The sequence below is a fragment of the Poromitra crassiceps genome (genome assembly GCF_964638095.1).
Source record: "Poromitra crassiceps genome assembly, chromosome: 2".
Lineage (NCBI taxonomy): Eukaryota > Metazoa > Chordata > Actinopteri > Beryciformes > Melamphaidae > Poromitra > Poromitra crassiceps.
The window spans coordinates 91,002,401-91,029,753 of NC_139624.1; the positions used below are offsets into that span (position 1 = coordinate 91,002,401).

Genomic DNA, 27,353 nt, shown 5'->3' on the forward strand with positions numbered 1-27,353 from the left:
TAAATGAAATAATGGTGAAATTTAACATGATCAGTTTGCTGGGGACCCCCTGGAACCCCCTCAAGGACCCCTGGTGGTCCCTGGACCTCACGTTGAGTACCATTGCTTCAATACCTAAATTATGGACATAGTATACCAGTTGAAATTCCATTTCACTCTAAAACAACCAATCAAAGTTGCCGTATGCTATTAGCCTGTACAAAGTAAATGGCACACAAAGGGTAAACAGTGCTCTTACACCTGTAAAAACAAGGACTCACCTCTTTATTTATTCATCAAAATGTATTCAAAACAAATTGCAAAAAAAAAAAAAAAAAACGGGAGAATCAACACCTTCCGTTCAGAGTGTAGATCTTCCAGAGAGGCAACCATTTTTCTTCTTAGGTTTCCTGCTCGTTACGCTTTGGGGAGAACAAAGCATTGAGAGGCTGTCTTCTCCGCAAGCGAGCCTGTGGATTCGTCTCTTCTTTGATGTAACCTGAGAGGAAAACATGTCTCAGTACTCAAGATAATACCTCTGTATTCATTAATTAATACCTCTATATTCATTTAGCACTATCTAAAACTAAAGTAAGCGCAGGGCTACGTTCACACTGCAGGCAAAAGGGCCCAAATCTCATCTCCCCCCAACCCCCAAAGGTGGAGTTTTTTTCATGACTGAACAGTACAAATCGCACAGAATCTGACTTTTTGAAATCTGACCTGAGTGGCTGAGCCACTTTCATATGTGGATTTTAATCAGAATCAAATCTGATTTTTTGGAATGCGACTTCAGTGTGAACAGACATGTGACACGTATCAGACCTTTACGTCACTTTAGATCGACATAAAGTTATAATTCTGCACTGGTGGGAGACCAAGGGCAGTCATTCGGTGGTTAGAAACATGGAGGACAGCTGCGAAGGACCTCAAATGAAACGGTCGTGGTTGGATCACCTGCCCGTTTTACAATGAGCTTAAGCGTGTTTTGGTGATGAACCCAGCTGTCAGCCGCATGCGGGTCACTTCAGGACTGTGACCTGTTCACACTGGAATCTGATATTGGCCACTTTTAAAAAGATAATGTGAACAGCGACACAAAGAAATCTGATCTAAGCAAAAAAACAGAATTGAGTACTAAGTCTTGTCTTACAAGTGATGATTTAAAAAACATAACTTAGAATCAAACAGCGACAGATATGGGAAAAACTAGAATCCCCCCCCCTCCCTCAATTTAAAAATGCAACAAAGGAAACTGATATCTGAAGAAAAGTAGTCTGGATTTCAATTGAGAAAACTGTGAAAGGCGATCATGTTACCTCTTTCGATGCAGGTCTGAGTTGACGGGAACCCCACTTCCCAAAAGTTCTCAGGAGTGCATGGAGGAATGTAGAGGTATCGATGCCTCGAACACGCCGACAACTTTCTTTGCCTTTCCTCCTCTGGAAGGTGGGCGTAATACTGTGGAGAGTCATGTTTTTTAATGGGTTAAATATGAAGATGTGTCAATTTGTCAATAAATAAAGATTGATTCAACTCTGTATTTAACAACAAAAAACTCACAATTTCACACTCCTTGCATGTGCTGCCCTTCAGTTTTCTTCTCTCCTCTTTCTTGCGAACTACCACCATATGTGGAAATGTTGGGTTTCTGATCCAGAGAGAGATAGAGAGGCGTTATGTCACAGAAAGCCTACAATGGGTCTGATTAGAAAAAAGATTGTCCAAAATACATCTTGGCCACAAACGGCAAGTTATTCAATCTTTTGTGTGTGTGTGAGTGATACTCTATTAATCCCTAAAGAAGAAATGCCCAACAGCAACATACTAATAAGCTTGGACAGGCATGTTCATACCAACTAAGGAACATCGATTCTACCATTTAGATAATTAGATACCAAGCTATGGCATTCTAGTGGAAAACTAAAATATATATATATTTTTAAGAGTGTTTCCCACCTTGTCTTGTTTTCTTTACTGTGTGCTGAACTGTTGTGTTCTTATTTAGGAGAGAAAAATAGAAGGAAGAATTGAAATGCAATGTATGACACAGAAATCATATGGTGTAAGAAATAGTTCCTCTTAAACCAAAGGCTTACCATCTTCCTCCTCTTCATCATCATCGTCATCATGACAGTGCTGGGTCTGGCCTGAATGGAAGCTGTGGAAAGACTTGTACTCCTCGTACGCTGTAGCATCAAACATTTGATCCAAACTGTCGTTCGCCTTGTCGCCAAGTCCTTCAAAAGCAGATGGATAAAGTGAAGACATATTTTGGTATCTTCAGCTCAGAAAGTTCAACGCTTCACTCACCAGTAGTATAGGGATGCACAATGATATCGGCATGTCATCAGTATCGGCCGACAAAAACTTTAAAATGAAAGATCAGCATCGGCCTGATTACATTATTTGTTTCGCAACCTGTGAAATAGGTCAAATTTGGCCAGGTTGTGGGGTGGCTTTTGTCAGGATTGTCTCAGGGAGAGCATCATCCAGGCCCGTTTACAGTTTTGTTTGAAAGAAAATGTTACGTAAATTAAAAATATGGCATGTTTGACAAAACCTGAGTTGAAGTAGCTTCTTATTTTGCCCAGTGAATGTGTACATTTTGAAAGGTATCGTATTTACTGTATGTCTGTACCAGTGGGCCATCACGATAAGAGTAGGCATAATAATGGGCCTACACTACAGGAGAGAATTTATGTTCTGCAATTTATGCATAATCTGATATCGGCAAAAAAACAAAAACATCTTGCATCCCTACTCACAAATGCTACAATTACTGTATGCTGATGATTCCATAAGCTGTAGTGAACATTCACCAGACATGCTGCCTCCTCTGGCTTGGTCATTTTCTCCCAGACGTTGGAACAAGCTGTGACTGACGAAAGTGCAGTCAGTATCCACTGGTTCCATGTGACTGGGATGCCCTTCCTTTGGTTAAAGCAGAGATACACAGCAAGATTACCCTTTATCCAAACTTCTAATTTATGATCCAATTGGCCTTCAAGACTTTCAAACATTTCAAGTACATTTTGCAAGTAAAATGTCCAAAAAGTGACTAGTCTCAAATAGCAGCCTCTCTCATATAGTTGGCTCTCCGATAAATGCCAAGATAAATTAGTGCAATAGGAGTCATTACACAGATATACTACAGTGTGTGGAATATATTTAACCGCAAGCCTTGGTATGCATCAATCTTTCTTTGACACATAAAGAAAAAAATGCATTTAATAGTGGCCTGTAAATAAATGCCTTGCTACTGTTGCCTCCCTCCCTATATCATTATCTACCAATACAAAAATATTAGTATTTATAACACATTTAATCCTGGTGCCTGGTGGTAACGCCTTATAGTTGTTGCTCCACCCCCTCTGCCGATTTAGTGAGTGTTGTAAACTAGCACATGCTTCCTCCGATACATGTGCAGTCGCCAGCTGCTTTTTTCACCTGACAGCGAGGAGTTTCACCTGCAGGACGTAGCACGTGAGAGGGTCATGCTATTCACCCCTCATTTCTCCACTCTATGTTGTTTCTCTGACTCTCTACAGTGGAGAGCCATGACAAAATTAGTATTATGTCTTTATTGAATTGCCAGATAATCCAAGGACTCAAGGACTGTGCAACTAGTGTTCTCTCACAATATGTAATTTATTTTGAATGAGGAACAAGTCAGAATATATCTACCAGGATTGTTGTGAATCATCATAAACAAAAGGGCTACGCTGCCTAAAAAAAAAAGAAAAAAAAAATGGCGTAAGTCACTTTTTCAAGTTTTTCAGAAAACATAAAAAACGGAACCAAATACAGAATATATATTTATTAATCATTCCACAAAAAAATGTTATGACAATAGATGACTATTGACATACAAATAACACCGTCTGTCAATTATGTAACATAAAACGATTAGATGACTGATTAGATGACTTAGGTCAATTTACGAACATGCCATTGTGACTTAGGCCTGACTTACAGTTGCATTTTATGTCAAGCGTGTGACTTAGGCCGTTTTATTTTTGCCTAAGTCACATTGTCTTGACTTAGGCAAAAATAAAACGGCCTAAGTCACACGCTTGACATAGGCCATTGCACTACCAGGTAGGAACAGCATGATCTTTTCAATTAAGGACTTAGGTCATTTTACCAGAGGCGGCCAGCATCATGAAGAGATGATTTAGGCAAAAATATCATTTTCCTCAAAAAGTGACATTATTTGAAGAGGGTGACGCTATAATAAATACGATGTTACATTTCAGTTCCAGGTGATGTAGCTAAACTACTGAAACAAAGGAGTGTAGTTGTGAGTGTACCTGGTCCTTGGTGCAGGAGTGAGCAGCATACATGGACAGAGCTAACGCAGGGTCAACACTCCACATCTCCACTCTGTGCCTCGCGTCAGCTGGGAAAGTCAAGTTAGCATGCATTCACAAACATCAATACATGTCAAGCTCAAATAAAGCCAGTATTTTTCTGTGTCCATACTTTACATCTTGAATCTGTTTTGTCTGGTACAGTGTAAATATGTATTTCAATCATCCCAACATTTCAGCCTTCAATGAAAGCAGCAGGCTGGAAGCTCACCATCAGCTGGTGGAGGGAGGTCAGAGGAAGTGTTCAGATCCTTCAGGGGAGCGCTTTTCTTTCCAACTCTGTGATTCTCCAGCTCCCAGTTTGCTTCTTCTTTATTCTTCCAGTTGGTCCTCTTGGTAGCAGGACTTACACAGGAGCCATTGAACTTTTGGCTGGAAGCTGCATGTTGTGCTGGGCGAACCTAGCATGACAAGGTTTCATCAGTCATCAGTGCTACTCCCTGAATTCCTTGACATTCCGTGAAGACATGACGCACAGGGTTCCTACACATTTTCAATTACAATTTCCAAACTTTTTCCAGACCTATATTTCAAAGATTTTGTGTGGTGTTCAATATGACACAGATAAACATCTTGCCCCTGCTAACTAGGTCATATCACTGTATAGATGAAGATTGTTCTTCACAGCGACAAATATCTGAATATGTGAGATGATTGGCGGGTTCCTACAGGGTTTCCATTTTATAATTCTAAATTGTTCCAAGCAGACCCTATGTTCTCGACTGGGATTGATTTTGGTGGATATTTGATACAATTCCTGCTGGTTAACACATTCACTGCCAGCCGTTTTTTCAATACTGTAGGTAGGTTCTGCCAAGGTTTTTTTTTGAGGATTCTGGCTCATCTTTCAAGAGCCGAGGATTGAACACACAAATTATCTCAAAAGAACTAATAGAATGTGTGCTTTCTCTGTCTAAAAGAGTTAGTTTGTAGAGTTAGTACCGTAGTTATGTAGGCATTAGCAGTAGAATACAGCATGGTTTCAGCGTCTGAAAATTTATGCTGAGATAAATGGCTTTTTGTGAAATTCGATAGAACAGTCACTTTAACCATTTATTTTTGGCGTAAGACGTCAGACATCTAAACAATAGTTTTGAACAGTAATTTCCTCCATAGCAGCAGGAAACCCCCCTCTCCTTCAAACTCCTCCCTCCGTGTGTGTTCTCCTCTCTCCGTGGCTGCAGCGGTACAAGCGAGGCTCTGCCTGTCTGTGCTGCCTGGCTGCTGGCGGCTGCTCTTTGGGCGAGTCTGCATGAGTCGTTTCGGTTGTGAGCTCAGCTGGAATGAAGCTGCGTGCGATTGTGGGCTTTCTGCCGGTGTTTCAAAGTGTGTTGCACGCATACCGTAAAATACCAATTATTAGCCCGGGCGTTAATTGACAAAATATGTAGCCAGACCCCGCGTCAATATGGGACCTGCGGCAGTTTGGGACCTGCTTTAATTATTTTTGTACAAAAATATTGCTCAGCAAAGATTGTAAATAGTATGAAATTGTTTATTTAAACCATTTATTTTAATGAGTTGGCTACAGCCCCCCACACGATTGCTTGTCTATGGGGAGAGCCGCGCCTCCCTCTCAGCGCAGCAGAGCACATTGCATGCCAGTTCTGGCCTGTACATGAAATCAAATAAAATTTGAGCTGAACTGTGACCTACCGGTATTTACCACTAAACTTTCTCCGCTGAAGGTGAGAGAACATGATCATCATGTGAGCAGATTATTTGTTGCATGCGCTGGCTCCTCCGCTGCGGTGTGCGGTGAAATACCAATTAGAAGCCGACTTCTATGCCCGCTGGCAGAGAAACATACCATAGGCACATTTCTCAAAATAATTATTACACCAGAGATGTCGGTTTTAGTGTATAAAAATCTTCAGGAAATGCCTACACAATTTTCAGAATCATCAGATGTTGACGGAAAACAAATTTTGATCAGCAAGTTTCGTGCATGTGTTTTTTTTCCTCGTTGTTCCCGTTTCCTCGTTGTTCGTCTTCTTCATCCGATTTTTCTTCTTCGTTGTGTTTGGGAGATGCATTCAACAGGATGTCGCAAAGGTAAAAAGAAAACATTGAAAAAACTAACCGGGCGTCAAATTGGGACCTGCTTTTATGTACAAAATATGTATCCAGACCCCGCTTATATATGGGACCCGCGGCAATTTGGAAGTCGGCTTCTAATTGGTATTTTACGGTAATCTATTATGCAAATTTGCAATCCCCCACCGCCAGCGCGATAATGCGCGAAAGCGAAAGCGTTTTCGCCAATCCATTTTACAGTATGAGAATGGTTTCCTCGCGCGTTCCCCTGCAGTTTTGGCTCGGCTTTTTCTAGTCTGGAGAGCACTGTCGCCACTTAGTGGGTCGGTGGAATGGGTTGTACACGTTCGGTGGCTCCCATATTTTTATAGGAGACGTGGGGGGCGTTGATCCACGTCCCACCGTCAATTTTTTTTTTTTGACGACTTGACTCGTCAATGGCAGTCAACCGTTGGATTTTTTTTGACGAGTCAACTCGCCAATGGCAGTGAACGTGTTAACACATTGACTGCCAGCCGTTTTTTTTCTTGCTGTAGGTAGCTTCTGCCAAGCCGTTTTTTGAGGATTGTGGCTCATTTTACAAGAGCCGAGGATTATTTTCTGCTTGGAGTTTGTGAACATACAATATCTCAAAAGTACTAATAGAATGTGTACTTTCTCTGTCTAAAAGAGTTAGTTTGTAGAGTTAGTAGTTATGTAAGCATTAGCAGTTGAATACAGCATGGTTTTAGCGTCAGAAAAAATATTCAGAGATAAACGGCTTTTTGTGAAATTCGATAGAACTGTCACTTTAACCATTCATTTTTGGCTCTCTCTCTCTCTCTCCCTCCCCCTCTCGCTCTCTCTCTCTCTCTCTCTCTCCCTTCCCCTCGCTCTCCCTCCCTCTCTCTCTCTCTCTCTCTCTCTCTCTCCCTCCCTCTCGCTCTCCCTCCCTCTCTCTCTCTCTCCCTCCCTCTCGGGAGGGAGACGCACTAGGTTTAATCCTAGTGAGAGGGGGAGAGGGAGAGAGAGAGAGAGAGAGAGAGAGGGAGGGAGGGAGAGCGAGAGAGAGAGAGAGAGGGAGAGAGCGAGAGGGAGAGTTGCTTCAACTCCTCCCTCCGTGGGCGTTCTTCTTGGCTGCAGCGGCCGTCACAGTCTCAGTGCTTTTGCTGCTGTCCTGTGCCTGTCTGCACGGCCGCTGTTTGAGGAAGTCGGCATGGACTCGCTCGCTTCTTGGAGTTTTGGTTGAGAGAAGCTTTTGCGATTCTGGTCATATTTATGCTGCGTGTTTCAAAGTGTGTTCCACCTGTAATGTATTATGTAAATTTGCAATCCCGCATCGCCAGCAATCAGCGCGAAAACGAGAACGTTTTCCCCCATCCATTTTCATGAGAATGGCTGGGGTGAGAATGGCGTGACAAGTTAAAAAAATGCTTGCGTTCCTCTAGTCAGGAGAGCACTGTTGCCACTTAGTGGGTCGGTGGAATGGGTTGTAAACGTTCGGTGGCTCCAATAATTATATAAGAGATGTAAAAGGGTTAGATGCACATCCCACGGTCAAATTTTTTTTTTTTTGACGAGTCAAGTCGTCGCTGGCAGTGAACAGCTGGATTGTGTTTGACGACTACACTCGTCGTTGGCAATTAACGTGTTAATAAGAGCAGCCCTCTATCTGAACATTATTCTTCATTATTCATCAACAAAAACTGTGGACTCAAAGTGGCTAAACAAAAAAACTATAAGCTATACTTAGCAACAAAGCAACACATTTTTCACTTTCAAACAAATGCAATTTTGGTGTGGGACTTTCAGTTTCTCAAAATGCACACATTTATGTTAACCATTCGGACACACAAATCTAACCTTGTGGTCAGGCGGCTCCTTGGAGTTTTGACTGAGCAGCTCAGAGAGTATCTGTTGGCCCTCCTGTTGCTCCACTCCGCCTGGTTTGTCCTCTTGTGCCTCCAGGCCGCTCTCCTCCTTCCTCCGTTTGGCCGTGTGCAGGCACCCGTCGCCTGACAGTTTGGCCGTGTGCAGGCACCCGTCTCCTGACAGCCGTTTGATGCGGGGGAGGAGAGACGGGGATGCAAATGACGACGACTGCTGAGGCCTGGAAGTAGGGCCGCAAATATGGACGTGTTAATTTCAGATCATTAAACAGTTGTTGAATTGCTCTTCTTTCAATCTTGTGAATTAACAATATACTGTAACTATTTGGATGTGGCATGTTCTGTTCAATGCTCAACTATAATGTGACTTTAGAGTACCCAATACATTTTCGAGAGATTCACAACAACCAAGGTACAATTTTTATGAAATGTCATGATAGTCTTGAGTGTGGATGGATTCCTGTCATCCCTACCTTAAACCACCCTTAGACTTGTTGGGAGATTTGGAGCTACTTTGCAGGCCTGCAGCCGTTTCTGTATTCTGATTCTGAGGATAGAAAAAACATCCAGGATAAAAAAACAAGTAGATTTGTCACCAATTCAAGAATATAGTACGTAAAACAAGTTAAAGATAACACACATTTTTGCGATTTGCCTCCAAGAAGCTAATTTTATGTAACAGATGTCACTTTAACATTGCTCATCATGCTTATCAGAATCAGAACCAGAAAAACTTTATTGATCCCAAAGGGGAAATTGAGTCATGCTACAGCTGCTCACACCCGAAACCATAATCCCTCTGGCTTGGCTATTGCCGGCGGAGGCATAATAAAGAGTAAGGTGCATTAGGTCCAGTCAGTAAAATGAATATCCGTATCAGTGTGGATTATTTGATTATTGCACAAATTGCAGTATTTAGCCATTATTGCACATTGAGTTGTATTGCACGATCGGATATACATGATCAAAAGTGTTTTTTGTGGGGGGGTTTTGTAGACAGGTGGAGTGAGTCCATGGTTATATTATTGACTGAGTCAGAGTGTCTGACGCTCTGAGCGAGGAGTTAAAGAGGCAGAAATTACTTCCTGTGGCGCATCTGGGTGGAATCAGTCTTGCACTGAACGTGCTCCTGTGTGTGACCAGCTCGTCGTGGAGTGGGTGGGAGACGTTGTCCATGATGGAACGTAACTTGGACAACATGCTCCTCTCTGACACTTCTGTCAGAGAGCCCAGCTCCACTCCAACAATGTTCCTGGCCTTGAAGAACAGTTTGTTGAGTCTGTTGGCGTCCGCTGCCCTCAGCCTGCTGCCCTCAGCCTGCTGCCCTCAGCCTGCTGCCCCAGCACACGACAGCAAACAGGAAAGCAGTGGCCACCACAGACTGAATAAACATCCTCAGCATTGTCCAGCAGATGCTTAAGGACCTCAGCCTTCTCAGAAAGTAGAGACGGCTTTAGACCTTCTTGTGGAGGTGACAGAGTCATGAGTGACAGAAATGTATCAATGGACCAGGTCTGACCAGATTGTGAATGCTGCTGGCTTCAAGTCCAAACAATATACATTTAACACTATTCCTTATTCAACACTATTCCTTATGGCCTTAAGTCAACACGTTAATGTCTCCACAAGACAGAACAAAGGGTGCAGAGATTTGTCTGTAACCAAATCTATGTCTGGCTAGTAAGGTCTGATCTTGAAAACCACTGCATTTGTTGGTACAATTCACTTCTGTTTGAGATCTGATCCTCTTTTTCCCCCCAAACCATGTACAGAAATCAGAAATTGACCCATTATCTCTTCATGACTTGATGTGGAATTAACTGAGGCTCACCGGCCTGTTAGGAAATTCAAGGGCACAGGTTTCTGCTACCATCTCTTCCAGATTCTGATGCACATCTTCTGAAACGAGACGGAAGGAGAAGTCAGATCAATGTTTATCTACCTGGCCGGTCGCTTAAAAAAACCAAAGAGACAAGAAAGGAAAATATGTAACTTTCCAGCTCTCTCAGTCTGGACGTAGCATTGCTTTCAAATATAAATATCAAACTGCTGCTTGAAATGAATGCACAAAAATGTAAATACGATAGAGTACTGTGTAGCCATACTTGAGGTCTGGGATGTGTCCATCTCACACGTGTCGGGTACGAGTACATCTACTCTTCCATGGCTCTTAGGGTTAGGGTTCTCAGGAGGCTCCGTATTCAGCTCTACCAAAGGACAACACAATTCAGCTGTCAGCACCTTCATACAGCTGGCTTAGCAAGGAGAGAGATGGGCATAAAGACGTCTGGAGGTTGTTTGCACTTTGTACAAGACTGACCGTCGAAGAGCGAGCTGTGAGCCTGTGGCAGAGGCGCCTCAGCGTAGCGAACGTTCTTGGTTTTGTTGCTGTTTTTGCGTCTCTTCAGCTTGTTTGCCATGGGCAGTGAGCTCGACAGGACGGGGGAGTCTGGGATGACGCCCTCCTCCTGCTCCGGGGACATCTGCTGCTGTTCAGAGCTGCTCAAAACCTCAGCCACACTTAGTTTGGAAAGAACACCTCGCTGTCATTCTACCAGAGTTTGGCTGGTTTTCTAAACAGTAATTCTAACAGCTCAACAGACTACATGACATGTCAAGTCAAGGTTATTTGTTTAGCACTAAGTCAAAAGCATGTCTCAGAGGACTTACAGAGGATGTGTCTAGCTAAACACAACCAATGAACAGAATTGAACAACTTATATAAAGCATATAAAAAACAAGCATAGCAAGAGAAGAGAGAGAGAGAGGAGAGAAGAGAGCAAGAAAACACAATGTAGGCAATATAACCCCAACTGCCCCCTGTAGGCCCGACGTGGCGGACTGGTGGCAGCACGCGGCCGCAGAGGCAGGGTCCCCTAAGTGTAACACCTGCCACATTATCACAAACTGAGGACTGCAACTCACCCAGATGTCTTCAGGTTCTCCAGCTCAGCATTTAACTTCCTGTTTTCATCCTCAAGGCTGTTTTTTCCATTCTCTGCAGAGTAAATGACAAATCACAGGATACATTTAAAAAAGAAAGTTTTTTATTCATTCAAGGACAAAGGAATTTCCTGCATTCCTCTAGATCGTCCCTTATCTTAAGTTTTGCAAAGCAAATATTTTTTAACAAATGCCGTCTAATATTGGGAGTTACTCCCAGTATAGAGGACCTATGGAGGGCCTAAGTAACAATAAAATAGGATTATCGTACACATGTGACTTTCTTTGTATTGCATTAAACGCCATTTTAAACCGCATGCCCACTTACAGCAGATGACTGCAGCTAGTCTCAGTTCTGTGCTGTAGAGAGAGGAGGACAGGAGAGTCTGGCTCTTACTCTCACTCTGGTATAGCGGGGGGGAAGGCTCTGTTATCTTTACAACCATCCACCGAAAGTACTAAGCAGGCCTGCTTTATTGCACAATCAAAATCTGTGTCAAAACTTGCCATTTTCAGTGTGTAGGCTGCTAGCTCGCTAGCTAGTGTTGTTGTTGCTTCACAGCGGGGGAGACATGTGAAAGCGACACACAGGGAGCAGAAAGGGATTTCCCTTCTGCTCTGACTGAAATGGTCGGAGCCAATGGCAGAGCTTATCCCTGCAGCCTGCTTCCTGTAAGTCAGACTACTTATTGGCAAACATATACAGTACATGAAAACATAATCTGGGGCAGTGTTGGTCTAAAGGTTAGAGAAGCGAGCTTGTGACCGGAAAGTCGTCGGTTCAATCCCCGGGACTGGCAGGATAAATCTGGGTGGGGAAAGTGAAAAGGCAGCGCTTGCCGCTCCCTCATTACCACCACTGAGGACGGTGCCTTTGAGCAAGGCCCTTAAGCCCAACCGCTCCAGTGGAGCTGATCAGTGGCCAGCAGATCAGACTGTGGATGTACTGGGCAGCTTCCAGGTGTGAATCTGTGTGTGAATTAGGGGTGTCACGGTACATGTATTCGTCCCGTGAATTTACGGTACGACCCTCACGGTACCTCGTTTCACGGTACATGAAACGACACGACGAATACGTCAAATCCAGAAGCACCTAAACGCTGTTTGAACGGCATTGAATTGAATTGAATTAAACGCCACAGAAGACGACACACCAAAACAACACAAGGGCCATAGAAATCCGCGTTCACAGAATGGGACGTTTTGTGGCGATAAGCTGTTTTGCAAATTCTGTCAACATCAAGCCAACGAGGTAAGCTTGCCAATGTAACGTTACGTAGCCGCGACAAAGTCCTTTATAGTTGCGCGTTGCGGCTAAACGTTACATAACACTGACAAGGCTGTTAACTTGTAAACAAGCAACATACATCGCGTGTAGGGGTGCACCGATCGATCGGCACGCAATCTGTATCGGCCGATTTGGACCTCAAATATGTGATCTGCTGTTTCCGATATTCCTTTAATGTTGCCGATCGCATAGCCGATCATGCTGCACGTGAGAAACATGAGGCAGCCCATTTTCATGTCTTCAATGTCTATCGTTTAACTTTCATATTGTGCTCTAACGTTTATACTTTCGTCAGTGTACTCACCTCCATGCACACACCGCACCAGACTGTCAACACACCCCTTGCGTCTTTGAATCACACAAATCAGCTGGTGATTAGAGCAGACTCAGCAGAGAGAAGTTACCTCCAGTCCTCCCGCCTACCGAGGCATTTGCATGCTGTTAAGTCCGTGTGTATTAAAGTCCCAGATTAACGTGGTAGTCGGGGTAGTGCACGCGCACACACTAGGGATGTGTCACGATACCAAAATTATGAGTTCGATACCGATACCTGCCTAAGTATCTCGATACCGATACTGAAACGATACCACGGCAAAAAACTAAAACATCAGGAAAAGTATTGGAATAAATAGAGGGGACAAAACATGGAACTTAAAACTTATTTTATTGATTTAACAAGGTAATGCACATCCATGTAGTCATTTTACTACATGCTGGTAGTACTGCCACCACGTGTGGCGCTGAACATGCTAGAACTTTTATTATCTAGTGTAAAATTAACATAATCTCTCCTGTAAACATATTTTAAAGGAATGTCAACCGTTTAAACTTATAAATAATATAAATAAAATATATTTTCACACAGCTGCTACACTATTATAGCTATTTGTTTTATCCAAAAAAAGTACTCTGTACTTGCAGCTCCTAAGCTTCATTAACATGAAGTGCCTGATTTATGGTTAATCTAGTAATATATATTATTTTCACACATAAATGTAGGCTATTGAAATGTAGGCTTATTATGTGGTGTATTCCCAGCCCCCCCCCCCCCCCCCCCCCATACGTGTAGGCTAGGTGTTTTTTACAATGAATTCGTATATCATTAATAATTGGGATTATTGTAAATATTAGGATAGGTGAGATCAGATGACTGCTTACCATGTAAAAGCTTTAATAACACTGGCATTGAGGACCATAGTGTTATTAAATATTGTACATGGTATGCAGTCATCTGATGTCCCCTCCCCTAAACGTTACATGTCACGACTTTCTCCTTGGCAGAGATCTGTGCTCCAGCACATTGCCTCGTGTTTCACTGTAAACGAGTAGGCTATTGTGACAAGCGAACTTTTTCAGTGAAACAAGTTCGCTTGTCACACAATACTCGTTGGACTTATTTGAGGGCATGTATGTTTATCGTTCACGTTCGCTAACCTGTCGGTCTTTAAACTCTTTGAACAGGTCGGGGTGCCTGTCGGCAAGATGTTTAGCCAGGTTCGATGTGTTTGATCCTTTCGCTTGCGTCACGTTGAAGCACCTTTTACACACTGGTTTGGATGTGTCCACGGGCTTGCCTTCGCTGTCGGCAACGTAAGCAAAATATTTCCATATTTCGCTTCGTGCATCTGCTTTTTCTACAAGCGTTGGTCGGCTTGCAAGACTAGAAGAAGCCGCTGCCATTTTCGCTGCGTCTGTCCTGTGTGTCGGGGTGCTGTAGTGAGGACTGAACGACTGTGGCCAGAGAGCGAGCAGAGAGGGAAGAGAGGAAAGTCGACACGCCCCCACATGAAGCAGACAGAGTCAGAGACGAGCTTTTTTTCCACTTTTCACGAGTCACCATTGGTTCAAGGCAAGGCTGTGTTGCCTTCACGTGAGGTGGGAGACAGGCTCTCAACTGTAATGCCGCTGTGTCTCTCTCCTCCGCTAACAAACACCACGGTCGCACACTGACGCAACCCATGACATTTTTTTAAGTATCGGTACTAAATTAACGTGGTATAGTATCCTTTTTAACGGCAGGGAACCGCGGTACCATACTAATACCGGTATACCGTGCAACCCTAGCACACACAGACAATTTCCACGCAAGCATTGATGTTCCCGCGGGCACTTTGAAGGAAGCGAAAGTGTGCTGCTATGTGGATGTGCGCTCCGTTCAGACGGACTTTCTTCCTTTCTTTGGACAGTTGAACATGTTCTAATCCCTTTCTTCCATGTGTGCGTATATGACCAACCAGTAAGTCATTATTATGTTAATATTCCTGTTTGCATTCCCTTTTGGTTTTAGATCGATCTACCTGCAATCATTGCAATAACGTTTGTTTAGGCGTGCACTTAGTGCGGTTTGATTGTCTGTTGCGCTAATTAATGCCACTACTCAGATGGAGTTTAGCTCGTGTGTAGCTTGTGATTCTGTTGTTTCTCCCGTCATGTAACCCTGTCACCATTATGTAGATCGCACTCATAGTGCTGCTAATTATAACACTGTAACTCGGCCTCGATGGGCGGGTCGTTTTGATGTTCGTTCGATGCGGATCCCAATGTATGACGGTTATTGTGCATAACCCCGGTTCTATGAGTGGGAGCTCTTTGGCTTTAGTCATGGTTCAAGACTGGTGTTTAACACGTTCAGTGCCAGCGACGCCATATGGCGTCATTAGAAATTTACCGTACAGTGCCAGCGACGCCAAATGGCGCCATAACTCCAAATTGTTTTTTTTGACGGGGGGGTGTCGATCTAAGCTTCTTACGTCGCCTCTAACAATATTGTAGCTATTGGAGGTCGATAACCTATTTTACAAACCCATTAGGTGGCGACAGCACTCTCCTGATCAGAGAAAAAGGAGCCAAACACACAGAAATAGTCACTGGGGAAAATGAGGAAATCGCATCGCATCCGTCCGTATGCATCGACGTGCCTCCATAAACGAGCACAACGCCAGCTGTGCCCCCAGCAGCAGCATCCGCTGTCACAACTGAGCACCTCCATGTACGCTGCAACAGCACATTCACATAATCAGCCTTATTATTCCGAACTGGAAGCATGCCAGCCCGTGACAAACACACGCGGAACCAAAAAGCTGAATGTCGCGCACCATTCACTGTGTGTGCGCCGCAAACTCAGCAGAGACTGAGAGCCACCAGACACATAAGACACACCCAGGAGGCGTGTGCAGTTGAGGGGGGGGGGGGGGGGGGAGCACGCAGAGCAGCCTACATCCATGAGAGCAGCATACACTTCACCCAGACAGACCCAGACATCAGAAAATTAGCTTCAGAGTCAGTGATGTGCTTGAAATGTTTAATTTCACAAAAGGCTCATTATCTCAGCTCGTAGAAAAAAAGGGATGTTTTTGCTTCAATCAAGCTATCTTCTCCGGCTCATAACTAAAGAACGGAAAATGGGATCAATAAACTTTTTTTTGCAGGTGATAGAAGAGAGTCTCATCGTTATTTGTGCGTGTTCAGTGTTTACATAGTAATTATTAAAAAAATTATATGACTGTTTTAAAATGCATTGCGGCCTATGTGGCACAGCAAGCAACCTTTTGCCCAAGGGCCGTGGCACTCAAAGTGTTAAGAGTAACTGACTTACAGTTTACCTAATTATCATTTATATATTATTAGTTGTTAATTATCACTATAATTGGCCTATATAACAGCAAGCTTGGTTACTGACCTGTTTGTATATTTTATTGCCTCCTTTTTCCAGACCACACACAATCCTACTATTCCTGTCATAATGCTGTAAAGAGCCTATACTGCTGTACTGTACTGAAGAGAACTGACAACTAAACGGTTGAACTCCCATCTGTCTCCTGCCTCGTGTTTTTACGGACACCCCAGGGCGAGCACTATCCGTCCTATTCCTGAATCAGCCATATTCAGAACCCCCTATTCTTCACTGTGTTTGATCCATATTTGCGTGTATCCTCCTAACGTTAATAGCTCCGGTTAGCTTTAGCCGCTTTAGCTTAATCGATAAAATAGTTAACTTGGGTCGAAGTTATTTTCCTTGTGTAACAGGGAAATCCCGGAAAATGGAGTATTTTTGTTGAGTGAACTGAACTGCATTGAACTGGTAACATGGAAATCCCGAAGTGGAATTATTTTTGTTCTTTTATAAACTGAACTGAGGGAACTGGACTACTACTAGCCATTTAGTTCAACACAGTCTTGTGCTCCAATTATCTCACACACAAAAAATCATGTTGGCAGTTTCCTTTAGCCTATAAAATATAAAATAAATATCGGTGATCGGTAATCGGTAATCGGTGATCGGTCGATGATCGGTTGGGCAGATATTTCTCATAGGTGATCGGCAATCGGTGATCGGTGGCAAAAAACGTGATCGGTGCACCCCTAATTGCGTGGGATGAGTGATGCGGTCAAGCAGACATCTGCGGATGCAGACAGGCAAGCTGCGGTGAGGAAGAGGCGATGACTCCTTGTCATGTTCCAATAATCCATTAGATGACCGAACGTAATCATATTATGCTAAACAAAACTCACATCCAATAACGTTAAGGCGCTGACAGGGTTCTTTCCCGTACTTACTGGGAAAGTGAAACCCACCCCGTTGTCTGTCAGACAGTGGGGGTATCTTTCAACAGGGGTAAAGAAGTTTTTCTTCTTCTGCCGTTTTATTCTTCTTCTGAACATGTAGGTATTTTGACGTTGACTAAAGAAACACTGCCGCCTAGTGGCCGCTTTTAGATAGGATTCCAAATTAGTGCTTACATCAAACGCAAATGCTACATAAAACAAATACAACAGGGGGAGGGGTTGGTGGGAGTATTAGGCTACTCCACACATGCGCTCTGTTTACAAACTTGTGTACAATAAAGATTTAAAGTGGGGGGAAATGCCTTTGCCCTGTCAAACAGCTGGAATACAGACATCTGAGAGGGAGGCGCACCCCACACTTTGAAAATCACTGCTCTAGAGTAAAACCTTTTTGTGTGGATTGCCTAGATCTTATTAAATAGTGGACATTTATTCATTCCCACATATTAGACACTATTTCTGATGGTAAAAATAGCGTAAAAAGCAGAATTCAGACATATTCAAAGGGAAAAAAACAGAATTTGGGATTTGTTGCTTTTTTTCCCCATTTTCGTACCGTGCCGTATTCGTACCGAACCGTGACCCCAAAACCGAGGTACGTACCGAACCGTGACTTTTGTGTACCGTGACACCCCTAGTGTGAATGTGAACAGGGTGCTCCTGAAAAAGAGAGCATTGCTCTCAGTGAGACTATAAATATCGGTTAAAAAAATATATTTTCCAACATCTCCCGATATTTAACACGTTCACTGCCGTCGACGAGTTATCTCGTCAAAAGAAATCCAACGGTTGACTGCCGTGGACGAGTTATCTCGTCAAAAAAAAAAAAAAATTTTGACGGTGAGACGTGGATCAAACCCTTTTACATCTCCTATAAAAATATGGGAGCTATTGAATGTGTATAACCTATTTTACCGACCCACTAAGTGGCGACAGTGCTCTCCAGACTAGAGAAAGCCAAGCAAAAACAGCAGCGTGAGGAAGCCATTCTCATGAAAATGGATTGGCGAAAACGCTTTCGCGCTGGGAGCTGGCGGTGGGGCATTCCAAAAATAGATTCTGGGTGCAACACACTTTGAAACACCAGCAGAAAGCCCAGAATCGCACGCAGCTTCATGCCAGCTGAGCTCACAACCGAAAACCCAGAAATGAACGAGCCCCATCCAGACTCGCCCGACGAGCAGCCGCCAGCAGCCAGGCAGCACAGACAGGCAGAGACTCGCCTGTGACACACCCGCTGCAGAGCCACGGAGGGAGGAGGAGAACACCCACGGAGGGAGGAGTTTGAAGGAGAGGGGGGTGGGGGTGCTGTTATGGAGGAAATTACTGTTCAGAACTATTGTTTAGATGTCTGATGTCTTACTGATGCCAAAAATAAATGGTTAAAGTGACTGTTCTGCCTGTTCTATCGAATTTCACAAAAATGCAATTATCTCAGCTTTCATTCTCAGACGCTGAAACCATGCTGTATTCAACTGCTAATGCCTACATAACTACTAACTCTACAAACTAACTCTTTTAGACAGAGAAAGCACACATTCTATTAGTTCTTTTGAGATATTTGTGTTCACAAAGTCTTAGCAGAAAATAATCCTCGGCTCTTGAAAGATGAGCCAGAATCCTCAAAAAAAAACCTTGGCAGAAGCTACCTACAGTATTGAAAAAACGGTTGGCAGTGAATGTGTTAAGAATGCAAATGTAAGTAGATAAGAAAGCCCACTTTAAAAGTTGGTCACACGTAATTCAAAGGTGCTTTGAGCATCTCTAGACTATGTAGATAAGCGCAACATACAAATGTGTTATTTGCTTGTTGTGGATCTGCAGTTAGTCAGTGTTACATGTGAATATAGAATAAGAATAATGAGTGAACTCACTGAGCTTCGCAATGAGGCGCAGGTTCTGATTCTGGTTATTCTTCATATTTTCCTCCAGGACGGCACACCGGTCACACACACCTGCCCGAAGCCTGGAAACACAGTCAAGACTCAAGAGGTTTTCTTCACTTAAAGAGGGACTTACCCCCCACATATGTAACAAAACGGCATGCTGCTTGATTTGGTTGGTTGAGAGGATTCCAGGATTCTCTGTTATCTCTCAACCTAATATATATGGAATTCTGGACAAAATCATATCTAGGCTACATAAAAGAATAAAAACAAATCAGATTTGCATCCGAGAGACCAAATCTCATCATATCCATTGCCACAATGTGAACTAAATTAGGGCTCCTTAGTATGAAAAAGGTTGGGAATGATTTACAGCAACACAATGCCATTTCCTTCCTTTTATGATTATAGTGGCGTTTATTGATAGTAGTGTGTTACATAGGAGTTGGTAGGAAAATAACAGGCGATTGTAATCAATTAACAGCTGTGTGTATGTAGCACCATATTGGTAGGAAAATGCTTGTGACATCATGGGGATAGGCTTGGAGTTGTGAGGAGACGGGAAAGGGTACAGGGGGGGTAGGGGAGTAACTATCTTGAAATCCCAGTCTTTGGTTCATCGTGACGTCACGATGTATCAAATCTCCCATTCATTTGAGGGCCAAAAAAAAGCAGTGTTCAATCCATAGAGGGCACTTATGCGGCTGAGAATGACACAATGGCAACAGTTTGGTCTCAAATGTGGAAATTCTGACCAGAATTCTTCACACACCACCCCCAAAGTCATATATATTGGTTAAAAGCTGAAAAAAGTGTTTTGGGGGTAAGTTACACTTTAAACAAATTACTCTTGAAGAGTCTGTTGCACAAGTGGTAGCTGCTCTGCTCCCCTTGTTGTCAGGAATGTCATTTAGCTTTAACATTCATATCTGCCTGGTTGCTCGCTAATTGTTTGCTCTTTGCAATCTTGATGGACCAAACCAGGGGAAAGAGCCACAATGAAACTGGGATACCACCACTCTACCTGCAGGGCCACTTCAGCACCAGGGACAGCTCCCTAGCTTTGACCTGGGTGAGCAGGCTGACCCTATGGCTACATTCAGTTAGACTGAGACGAGACATACACCGTATACCCCCGAATTGTGGGTAATTCACGTGCGCCGAGTGCACACATGGGCATCCTCGAAATGTCTTGCTTCTGAGGACGCAGTGCTTTGTAGGATTCAGACATTGGAACAGTCCTTTGTAGGATTGGGACATTGGAACAGTGCTTTGTAGCATTGGGACATTGGAACAGTGCTTTGTAGCATTGGGACATTGGAACAGTCCTTTGTAGGATTCAGACATTGGAACAGTGCTTTGTAGCATTGGGACATTGGAACAGTGCTTTGTAGCATTGGGACATTGGAACAGTGCTTTGTAGCATTGGGACATTGGAACAGTCCTTTGTAGGATTGGGACATTGGAACAGTGCTTTGTAGCATTGGGACATTGGAACAGTGCTTTGTAGCATTGGGACATTGGAACAGTCCTTTGTAGGATTCAGACATTGGAACAGTGCTTTGTAGCATTGGGACATTGGAACAGTGCTTTGTAGCATTGGGACATTGGAACAGTGCTTTGTAGCATTGGGACATTGGAACAGTCCTTTGTAGGATTCAGACATTGGAACAGTGCTTTGTAGCATTGGGACATTGGAACAGTCCTTTGTAGCATTGGGACATTGGAACAGTGCTTTGTAGCATTGGGACATTGGAACAGTGCTTTGTAGCATTGGGACATTGGAACAGTCCTTTGTAGCATTGGGACATTGGAACAGTCCTTTGTAGGATTCAGACATTGGAACAGTGCTTTGTAGCATTGGGACATTGGAACAGTGCTTTGTAGCATTGGGACATTGGAACAGTGCTTTGTAGCATTGGGACATTGGAACAGTCCTTTGTAGGATTGGGACATTGGAACAGTGCTTTGTAGCATTGGGACATTGGAACAGTGCTTTGTAGCATTGGGACATTGGAACAGTCCTTTGTAGGATTCAGACATTGGAACAGTGCTTTGTAGCATTGGGACATTGGAACAGTGCTTTGTAGCATTGGGACATTGGAACAGTGCTTTGTAGCATTGGGACATTGGAACAGTCCTTTGTAGGATTCAGACATTGGAACAGTGCTTTGTAGCATTGGGACATTGGAACAGTCCTTTGTAGCATTGGGACATTGGAACAGTGCTTTGTAGCATTGGGACATTGGAACAGTGCTTTGTAGCATTGGGACATTGGAACAGTGCTTTGTAGCATTGGGACATTGGAACAGTGCTTTGTAGCATTGGGACATTGGAACAGTGCTTTGTAGCATTGGGACATTGGAACAGTGCTTTGTAGCATTGGGACATTGGAACAGTGCTTTGTAGCATTGGGACATTGGAACAGTGCTTTGTAGCATTGGGACATTGGAACAGTGCTTTGTAGCATTGGGACATTGGAACAGTGCTTTGTAGCATTGGGACATTGGAACAGTGCTTTGTAGCATTGGGACATTGGAACAGTGCTTTGTAGCATTGGGACATTGGAACAGTGCTTTGTAGCATTGGGACATTGGAACAGTCCTTTGTAGCATTGGGACATTGGAACAGTCCTTTGTAGCATTGGGACATTGGAACAGTCCTTTGTAGCATTGGGACATTGGAACAGTCCTTTGTAGCATTGGGACATTGGAACAGTGCTTTGTAGCATTGGGACATTGGAACAGTGCTTTGTAGCATTGGGACATTGGAACAGTGCTTTGTAGCATTGGGACATTGGAACAGTGCTTTGTAGCATTGGGACATTGGAACAGTGCTTTGTAGCATTGGGACATTGGAACAGTCCTTTGTAGCATTGGGACATTGGAACAGTCCTTTGTAGCATTGGGACATTGGAACAGTCCTTTGTAGCATTGGGACATTGGAACAGTCCTTTGTAGCATTGGGACATTGGAACAGTGCTTTGTAGCATTGGGACATTGGAACAGTGCTTTGTAGCATTGGGACATTGGAACAGTGCTTTGTAGGATTGGGACATTGGAACAGTGCTTTGTAGCATTGGGACATTGGAACAGTCCTTTGTAGCATTGGGACATTGGAACAGTCCTTTGTAGCATTGGGACATTGGAACAGTGCTTTGTAGCATTGGGACATTGGAACAGTGCTTTGTAGCATTGGGACATTGGAACAGTGCTTTGTAGGATTCAGACATTGGAACAGTGCTTTGTAGCATTGGGACATTGGAACAGTGCTTTGTAGGATTCAGACATTGGAACAGTGCTTTGTAGCATTGGGACATTGGAACAGTGCTTTGTAGGATTCAGACATTGGAACAGTGCTTTGTAGGATTCAGACATTGGAACAGTCCTTTGTAGCATTGGGACATTGGAACAGTGCTTTGTAGGATTGGGACATTGGAACAGTGCTTTGTAGGATTGGGACATTGGAACAGTGCTTTGTAGGATTCAGACATTGGAACAGTGCTTTGTAGCATTGGGACATTGGAACAGTGCTTTGTAGGATTCAGACATTGGAACAGTGCTTTGTAGGATTCAGACATTGGAACAGTGCTTTGTAGCATTGGGACATTGGAACAGTCCTTTGTAGCATTGGGACATTGGAACAGTGCTTTGTAGCATTGGGACATTGGAACAGTCCTTTGTAGCATTGGGACATTGGAACAGTGCTTTGTAGCATTGGGACATTGGAACAGTGCTTTGTAGGATTCAGACATTGGAACAGTGCTTTGTAGCATTGGGACATTGGAACAGTGCTTTGTAGGATTCAGACATTGGAACAGTGCTTTGTAGCATTGGGACATTGGAACAGTGCTTTGTAGCATTGGGACATTGGAACAGTGCTTTGTAGCATTGGGACATTGGAACAGTCCTTTGTAGCATTGGGACATTGGAACAGTGCTTTGTAGCATTGGGACATTGGAACAGTCCTTTGTAGCATTGGGACATTGGAACAGTGCTTTGTAGCATTGGGACATTGGAACAGTGCTTTGTAGGATTCAGACATTGGAACAGTCCTTTGTAGCATTGGGACATTGGAACAGTGCTTTGTAGCATTGGGACATTGGAACAGTCCTTTGTAGCATTGGGACATTGGAACAGTGCTTTGTAGCATTGGGACATTGGAACAGTGCTTTGTAGGATTCAGACATTGGAACAGTGCTTTGTAGCATTGGGACATTGGAACAGTGCTTTGTAGCATTGGGACATTGGAACAGAACTGCGGCGGACACCGGTGACGTAACATCCTTGAAACCCAGCCAAATGAGGATCCTTCCTTGACTTTGAGAAACGTAGTGGCCGCTGCGTTTAGTGCGGCTATAGTACGTCAGGGTGGGCGGATCTCACTTCACCCCCCCCCTTCTGCCTTCTCCCCTTCAAAACAATGTGTGCCAGTGAACCAGGAAAATACATTTTTAAAAGGCTGTAGGCTATTCTGTAGCTTTAGTTTCATTTCTTTTTCTTTTTCTGTTTGATATCTGCTATTTCATGGTGATCACTTTCACTCGCTTTCACGCTCCATGCGTGTTGAAACTGGTTGAAAACTAACCGGAGGATTTTTATTGTGAAGAACAGATATACAGATAAAAAGTAGAGCGCGGTCCCAAAGTTCAGGCTTATTGGGTCAATATTTTCAAACCATTATCTGAAATAGTTCAAATCCAGTTGGAATCAGACCCATTTATTGTTATTCTAGGAGTGTCTGATGATAGGATGTGAGTTGCCAGAACTGCATGAACTGTATAAACAGCGGTGCCTCAGGAGGTCCCTGAAGATCATCAAAGACACAAACCATCCCCACAACAGCCTGTTCTCCCTGTTACCCTCAGGGAGAAGATACAGGGTTCCAAAAGCACGCACAAATCGATTGAGGAACAGTTTCTTCCCGCAGGCCACGAGACTCCTTAACATACACAAATAGTGTATTAGCCATACTGTACCGTACTGTAGCTGCTACCATTACGTATGTCTAATGTTTAATTGTATGTTTAATAAGGAATATGCTATTTGCACCTGTATGTCAAATACGCCGAATTTAAAACGCCGAGTTTAATTGTATGTTTAATAAGGAATATGCTATTTGCACCTGTATGTCAAATACGCCGAATTTAAAATGTTTAAGCACGTCTAAAGTATGCACATGACATGTGCACCTATGTGCAGTGAATATGCCACTGTCTCTGACTTGTCTTATCACTATACTGCCTTATTGCTTGTTGTGTCTTTTTGCACTCATATGCCCTGTTATATTTGTACTATGTTGTAAACGGAGTCCACAGCACAAGAATTTCACACGTGATACTTGTACCATGGAGTGACAATAAAAATCTTGAATCTTGATACTATGAAATTGACCAACGCCCAGCAATTAGGGATGCACCGATCGATCGGCACGTGACCGGAAATGGCCGATTTTCACGTGATCGGCCTCGATCGGTGATCTGCGCCGGTCACTCTAAATAGCCGATTCTGTGAGCCGATTTTCACATGACGTGCGCGCAACTCAAAGCATCGAGACAGGCACCCAGCCACCACACCACACACGCCAGCATACCTTCCTCGTTGTGGATTTTTTTCACCGTCAGTGAAGTAGACAAATCTCGCAGTTTGTCACACAAGCAAGTCGAAAATAAGCCGTGGAGACAGAGATGCGGCCGAGTCCCGCTCGGCTGGAGTCCAGTCTGAGCGGCTCGCTTCACCTCACTGGCCCCCCTCTCTCTGCTCTCTCTCCCCGGGAAGCAGTGCTGCTGCACCCGGCCACAGCGCACAGCCGGCTTGGCGAGGTGAACGCGAGCATTGTGTCCAGTATAACCATTCCCCGACCTGCTTTTCCATTCCACATCAGCGCTGCTGCCTCAGCCTGTCAAGTCATATTGTAACGTTGATACAGGAGAGACTATTTGTTTCGTATTGCAAATAGAACGACATGAGAACGACGGACATAATAATAAAAATGCATCGGACTCACAAGTGTGCAAGGATTTCTGTGCGTGACAATATTTTTCCGGATGGCAGATAAAAATACGCATACCAAACTTCGGACTGTGTGTAAACTAAACTCCGCCTGATATTCAGACTGAAGATCGTTACTGTAACTCATAAACTCATTTCCCCTCTACTCAAGAGGACTGGTCTGGAGCCAGTCTATAAACTCCTTGTCCATGGATCATTTTGATGTTCTGTTGCACCTGTTTTCTTTTGGAAAAGTAAATGCATGATAGCTGTGGGATATAGGCTATTGGATTTAATTAAATTTTTGTATTCATTGTATTTGCACAAAAAAGCTCTGTCCAGTAGCCTAACCTGGAACACTTTTATTTTGAGATGTGTTTGAGTGAGATGGTCCTACTTCATGCAAATGATAAGAATTGTTTATTTGGATCCCCATTAGATGTAAGAATTGTTCTATGAATCTTAATTTTCAAACAAAGTTACAAAAACGTTTGTGTAAGCTGTCAATTGTTGTTTTTAGAAAAAAAAATCGGAATCGGCAAAAATCGGTATCGGCAAGTCAGACTATTCAAAAATCGGAAATCGGAATCGGCCAAGAAAATGGCAATCGGTGCATCCCTACCAGCAATGCTTCCTATCCTATAGTCTCATCACTGCAAGGAGGTTGCTTCTCATGCACTGGGAAAAAAAGGAAGCTCCTCCCACAAAGATGTGGCTCAGCGACCTTATGAATACACTCCACTTAGAAAGAATAAGGTACACTATTATGGACAAACTTCAATTTTTTGAAAAGGTGTGGTCGCCTCTAATTCAGTATCTTGCACTTGCAAAATAAAATTGGCACTTTCCTCTCAATATCAACAAAATAATGTTTGACAGAAGAATAGGGTGGGGCTGGGGGAGAGTCAGGAATAGAACTGAGAAACTAAGTTAATGGAGAGCTTTTTCTTTTCTCTTTCTTTTCTTTAATGTTTTGTATTGATATTTGTATGTATGTGTATATGTAAAAAAAAAAAAAAAAACGGCATTTCATGATCGAACTTATATCTGTAAAAAATAAACATGGAATAGAATATACTGTATGTACATATGGTATATGTGTATATCAGAGATGGGCACTTGAGACTTGGTGACTTGGACTAGAGTCGACTCGAGTCCCTGTTTTGATGACTTGTGACTTGACTTGACAAAAACATAAATTACTTGAGACTTACAGTACTTGGACTTGGAAGTTAAAGACTTGAGACTTGACTTGACTTGAGAGGTGATGACTTGGATGACTTGTTTGTGTTTGTTAGTTTAAAGTTTAAAGTAAACAATGAAATAATAACATAACGTTGTCAAGTGTCTCTGTCTGTCCGGTAGCGTCATGCAGAGTGCATGGCGAGTGCAAGCTGGAACGGCATTAGAAAACATTTTTCATTGGAGCGTGACTGACAGCCAGTCATCCAATCACGACAATGCCATAAGGAGGATCATGACTGAGTCATCCAATGACAAATTGTCATTCAGTCATGCTCCTCCTTATGACATTGTTGTGATTGGATGACTGGCTGTCAATCACACTCCTCACTGATTGCACACAGCTGAGTTATTCTGCAGAGGCAGACGCAGTGTTGCCAACTACTGTAGGGTACTTTGTCACTACATTTAGCTATTTTTCAGACCCCCCTGGCGACTTTATTTCTCAAAAGCGACTAGCGACAAATCTGAGTATGGGAAGCAATGTTAATGTGTTGAATCCAGGTGAATCGCAACGGATTTTGCCTATGAATTGGTGTAGGTGCGGGTTTTCTCTCTCTCTCTGTCTCTCCTTGTCTCTGCCTGTCTGACCAGACACAGCGCTTCTCCCCGATCTGGCCCAGGCGGGTGGAGTCAGCACTTAATATTACAACGATAGTCAATGATTATTACAACGGAAAAAAAAAAAAAAAAAAAAAAAACATGCTGACGCATGTTTTTGTTTGTTTGTTTTCTAGCGACTTTCTGAGCAACCAATAGTGACTTTGTTTGAAAAGAGTTGGCAGCACTGGGCAGACGGGACACGGGCAGAATGTAAGAAAGTCTGATGTTGTAGTCTGGCTGTCAGTGTTTCACTGTTTAACAGTGATTGAGAGGAAATGTTTATTTAATATTTTTTACATTATGTTTTGATTGTTTAAGCTATTTGTTTTTGTTTGATTACATTTTAGTCTGGCTGTCAGTATTTCACTGTTTAAAACTGACGCAGAGGATTAAGATTTTGAAGCAGTTATTGAAATGAATAAGCGTTTATAAAGTTATTTGACTTTCGTATGATTACATTTATTTCACTGAATAGCAAAGATTATAATACAAATTCAATTCATTTTTTAACAGTTTAGATACTGTAAATTGACCAATAATATCACTATTAGACAAGTAGGCAATTAATACCATGTTTT

General features: G+C 43.1%; 1 protein-coding gene across 3 annotated transcripts in view; it reads right to left on the reverse strand.

Moving 5' to 3' along the window:
* Nucleotides 1–239: 239 nt before the first annotated feature.
* rbbp8 (retinoblastoma binding protein 8) overlaps nt 240–27,353 on the reverse strand; it is a 35,491-nt gene continuing 8,377 nt past the window's right edge. Inside the window, exons 5-19 of one of the 3 annotated variants that reach the window (XM_083659238.1) lie at nt 18,929–19,020; nt 11,183–11,255; nt 10,578–10,777; nt 10,363–10,464; nt 10,089–10,153; nt 8,731–8,804; nt 8,232–8,478; nt 4,564–4,753; nt 4,293–4,381; nt 2,802–2,913; nt 2,079–2,219; nt 1,939–1,978; nt 1,543–1,630; nt 1,299–1,440; nt 240–478 (exon numbers count right to left, since the gene is read on the reverse strand). In XM_083659238.1, coding sequence (XP_083515364.1) covers nt 381–478; nt 1,299–1,440; nt 1,543–1,630; nt 1,939–1,978; nt 2,079–2,219; nt 2,802–2,913; nt 4,293–4,381; nt 4,564–4,753; nt 8,232–8,478; nt 8,731–8,804; nt 10,089–10,153; nt 10,363–10,464; nt 10,578–10,777; nt 11,183–11,255; nt 18,929–19,020 — 1,753 coding nt within the window. In that variant the 3' untranslated portion in view covers nt 240–380. Of the gene's footprint in view, nt 479–1,298; nt 1,441–1,542; nt 1,631–1,938; nt 1,979–2,078; nt 2,220–2,801; nt 2,914–4,292; nt 4,382–4,563; nt 4,754–8,231; nt 8,479–8,730; nt 8,805–10,088; nt 10,157–10,362; nt 10,465–10,577; nt 10,778–11,182; nt 11,256–18,928; nt 19,021–27,353 lie in introns of those variants that run through there. The other 2 variants (XM_083659237.1, XR_014553701.1) reach the window with 2 other exon arrangements.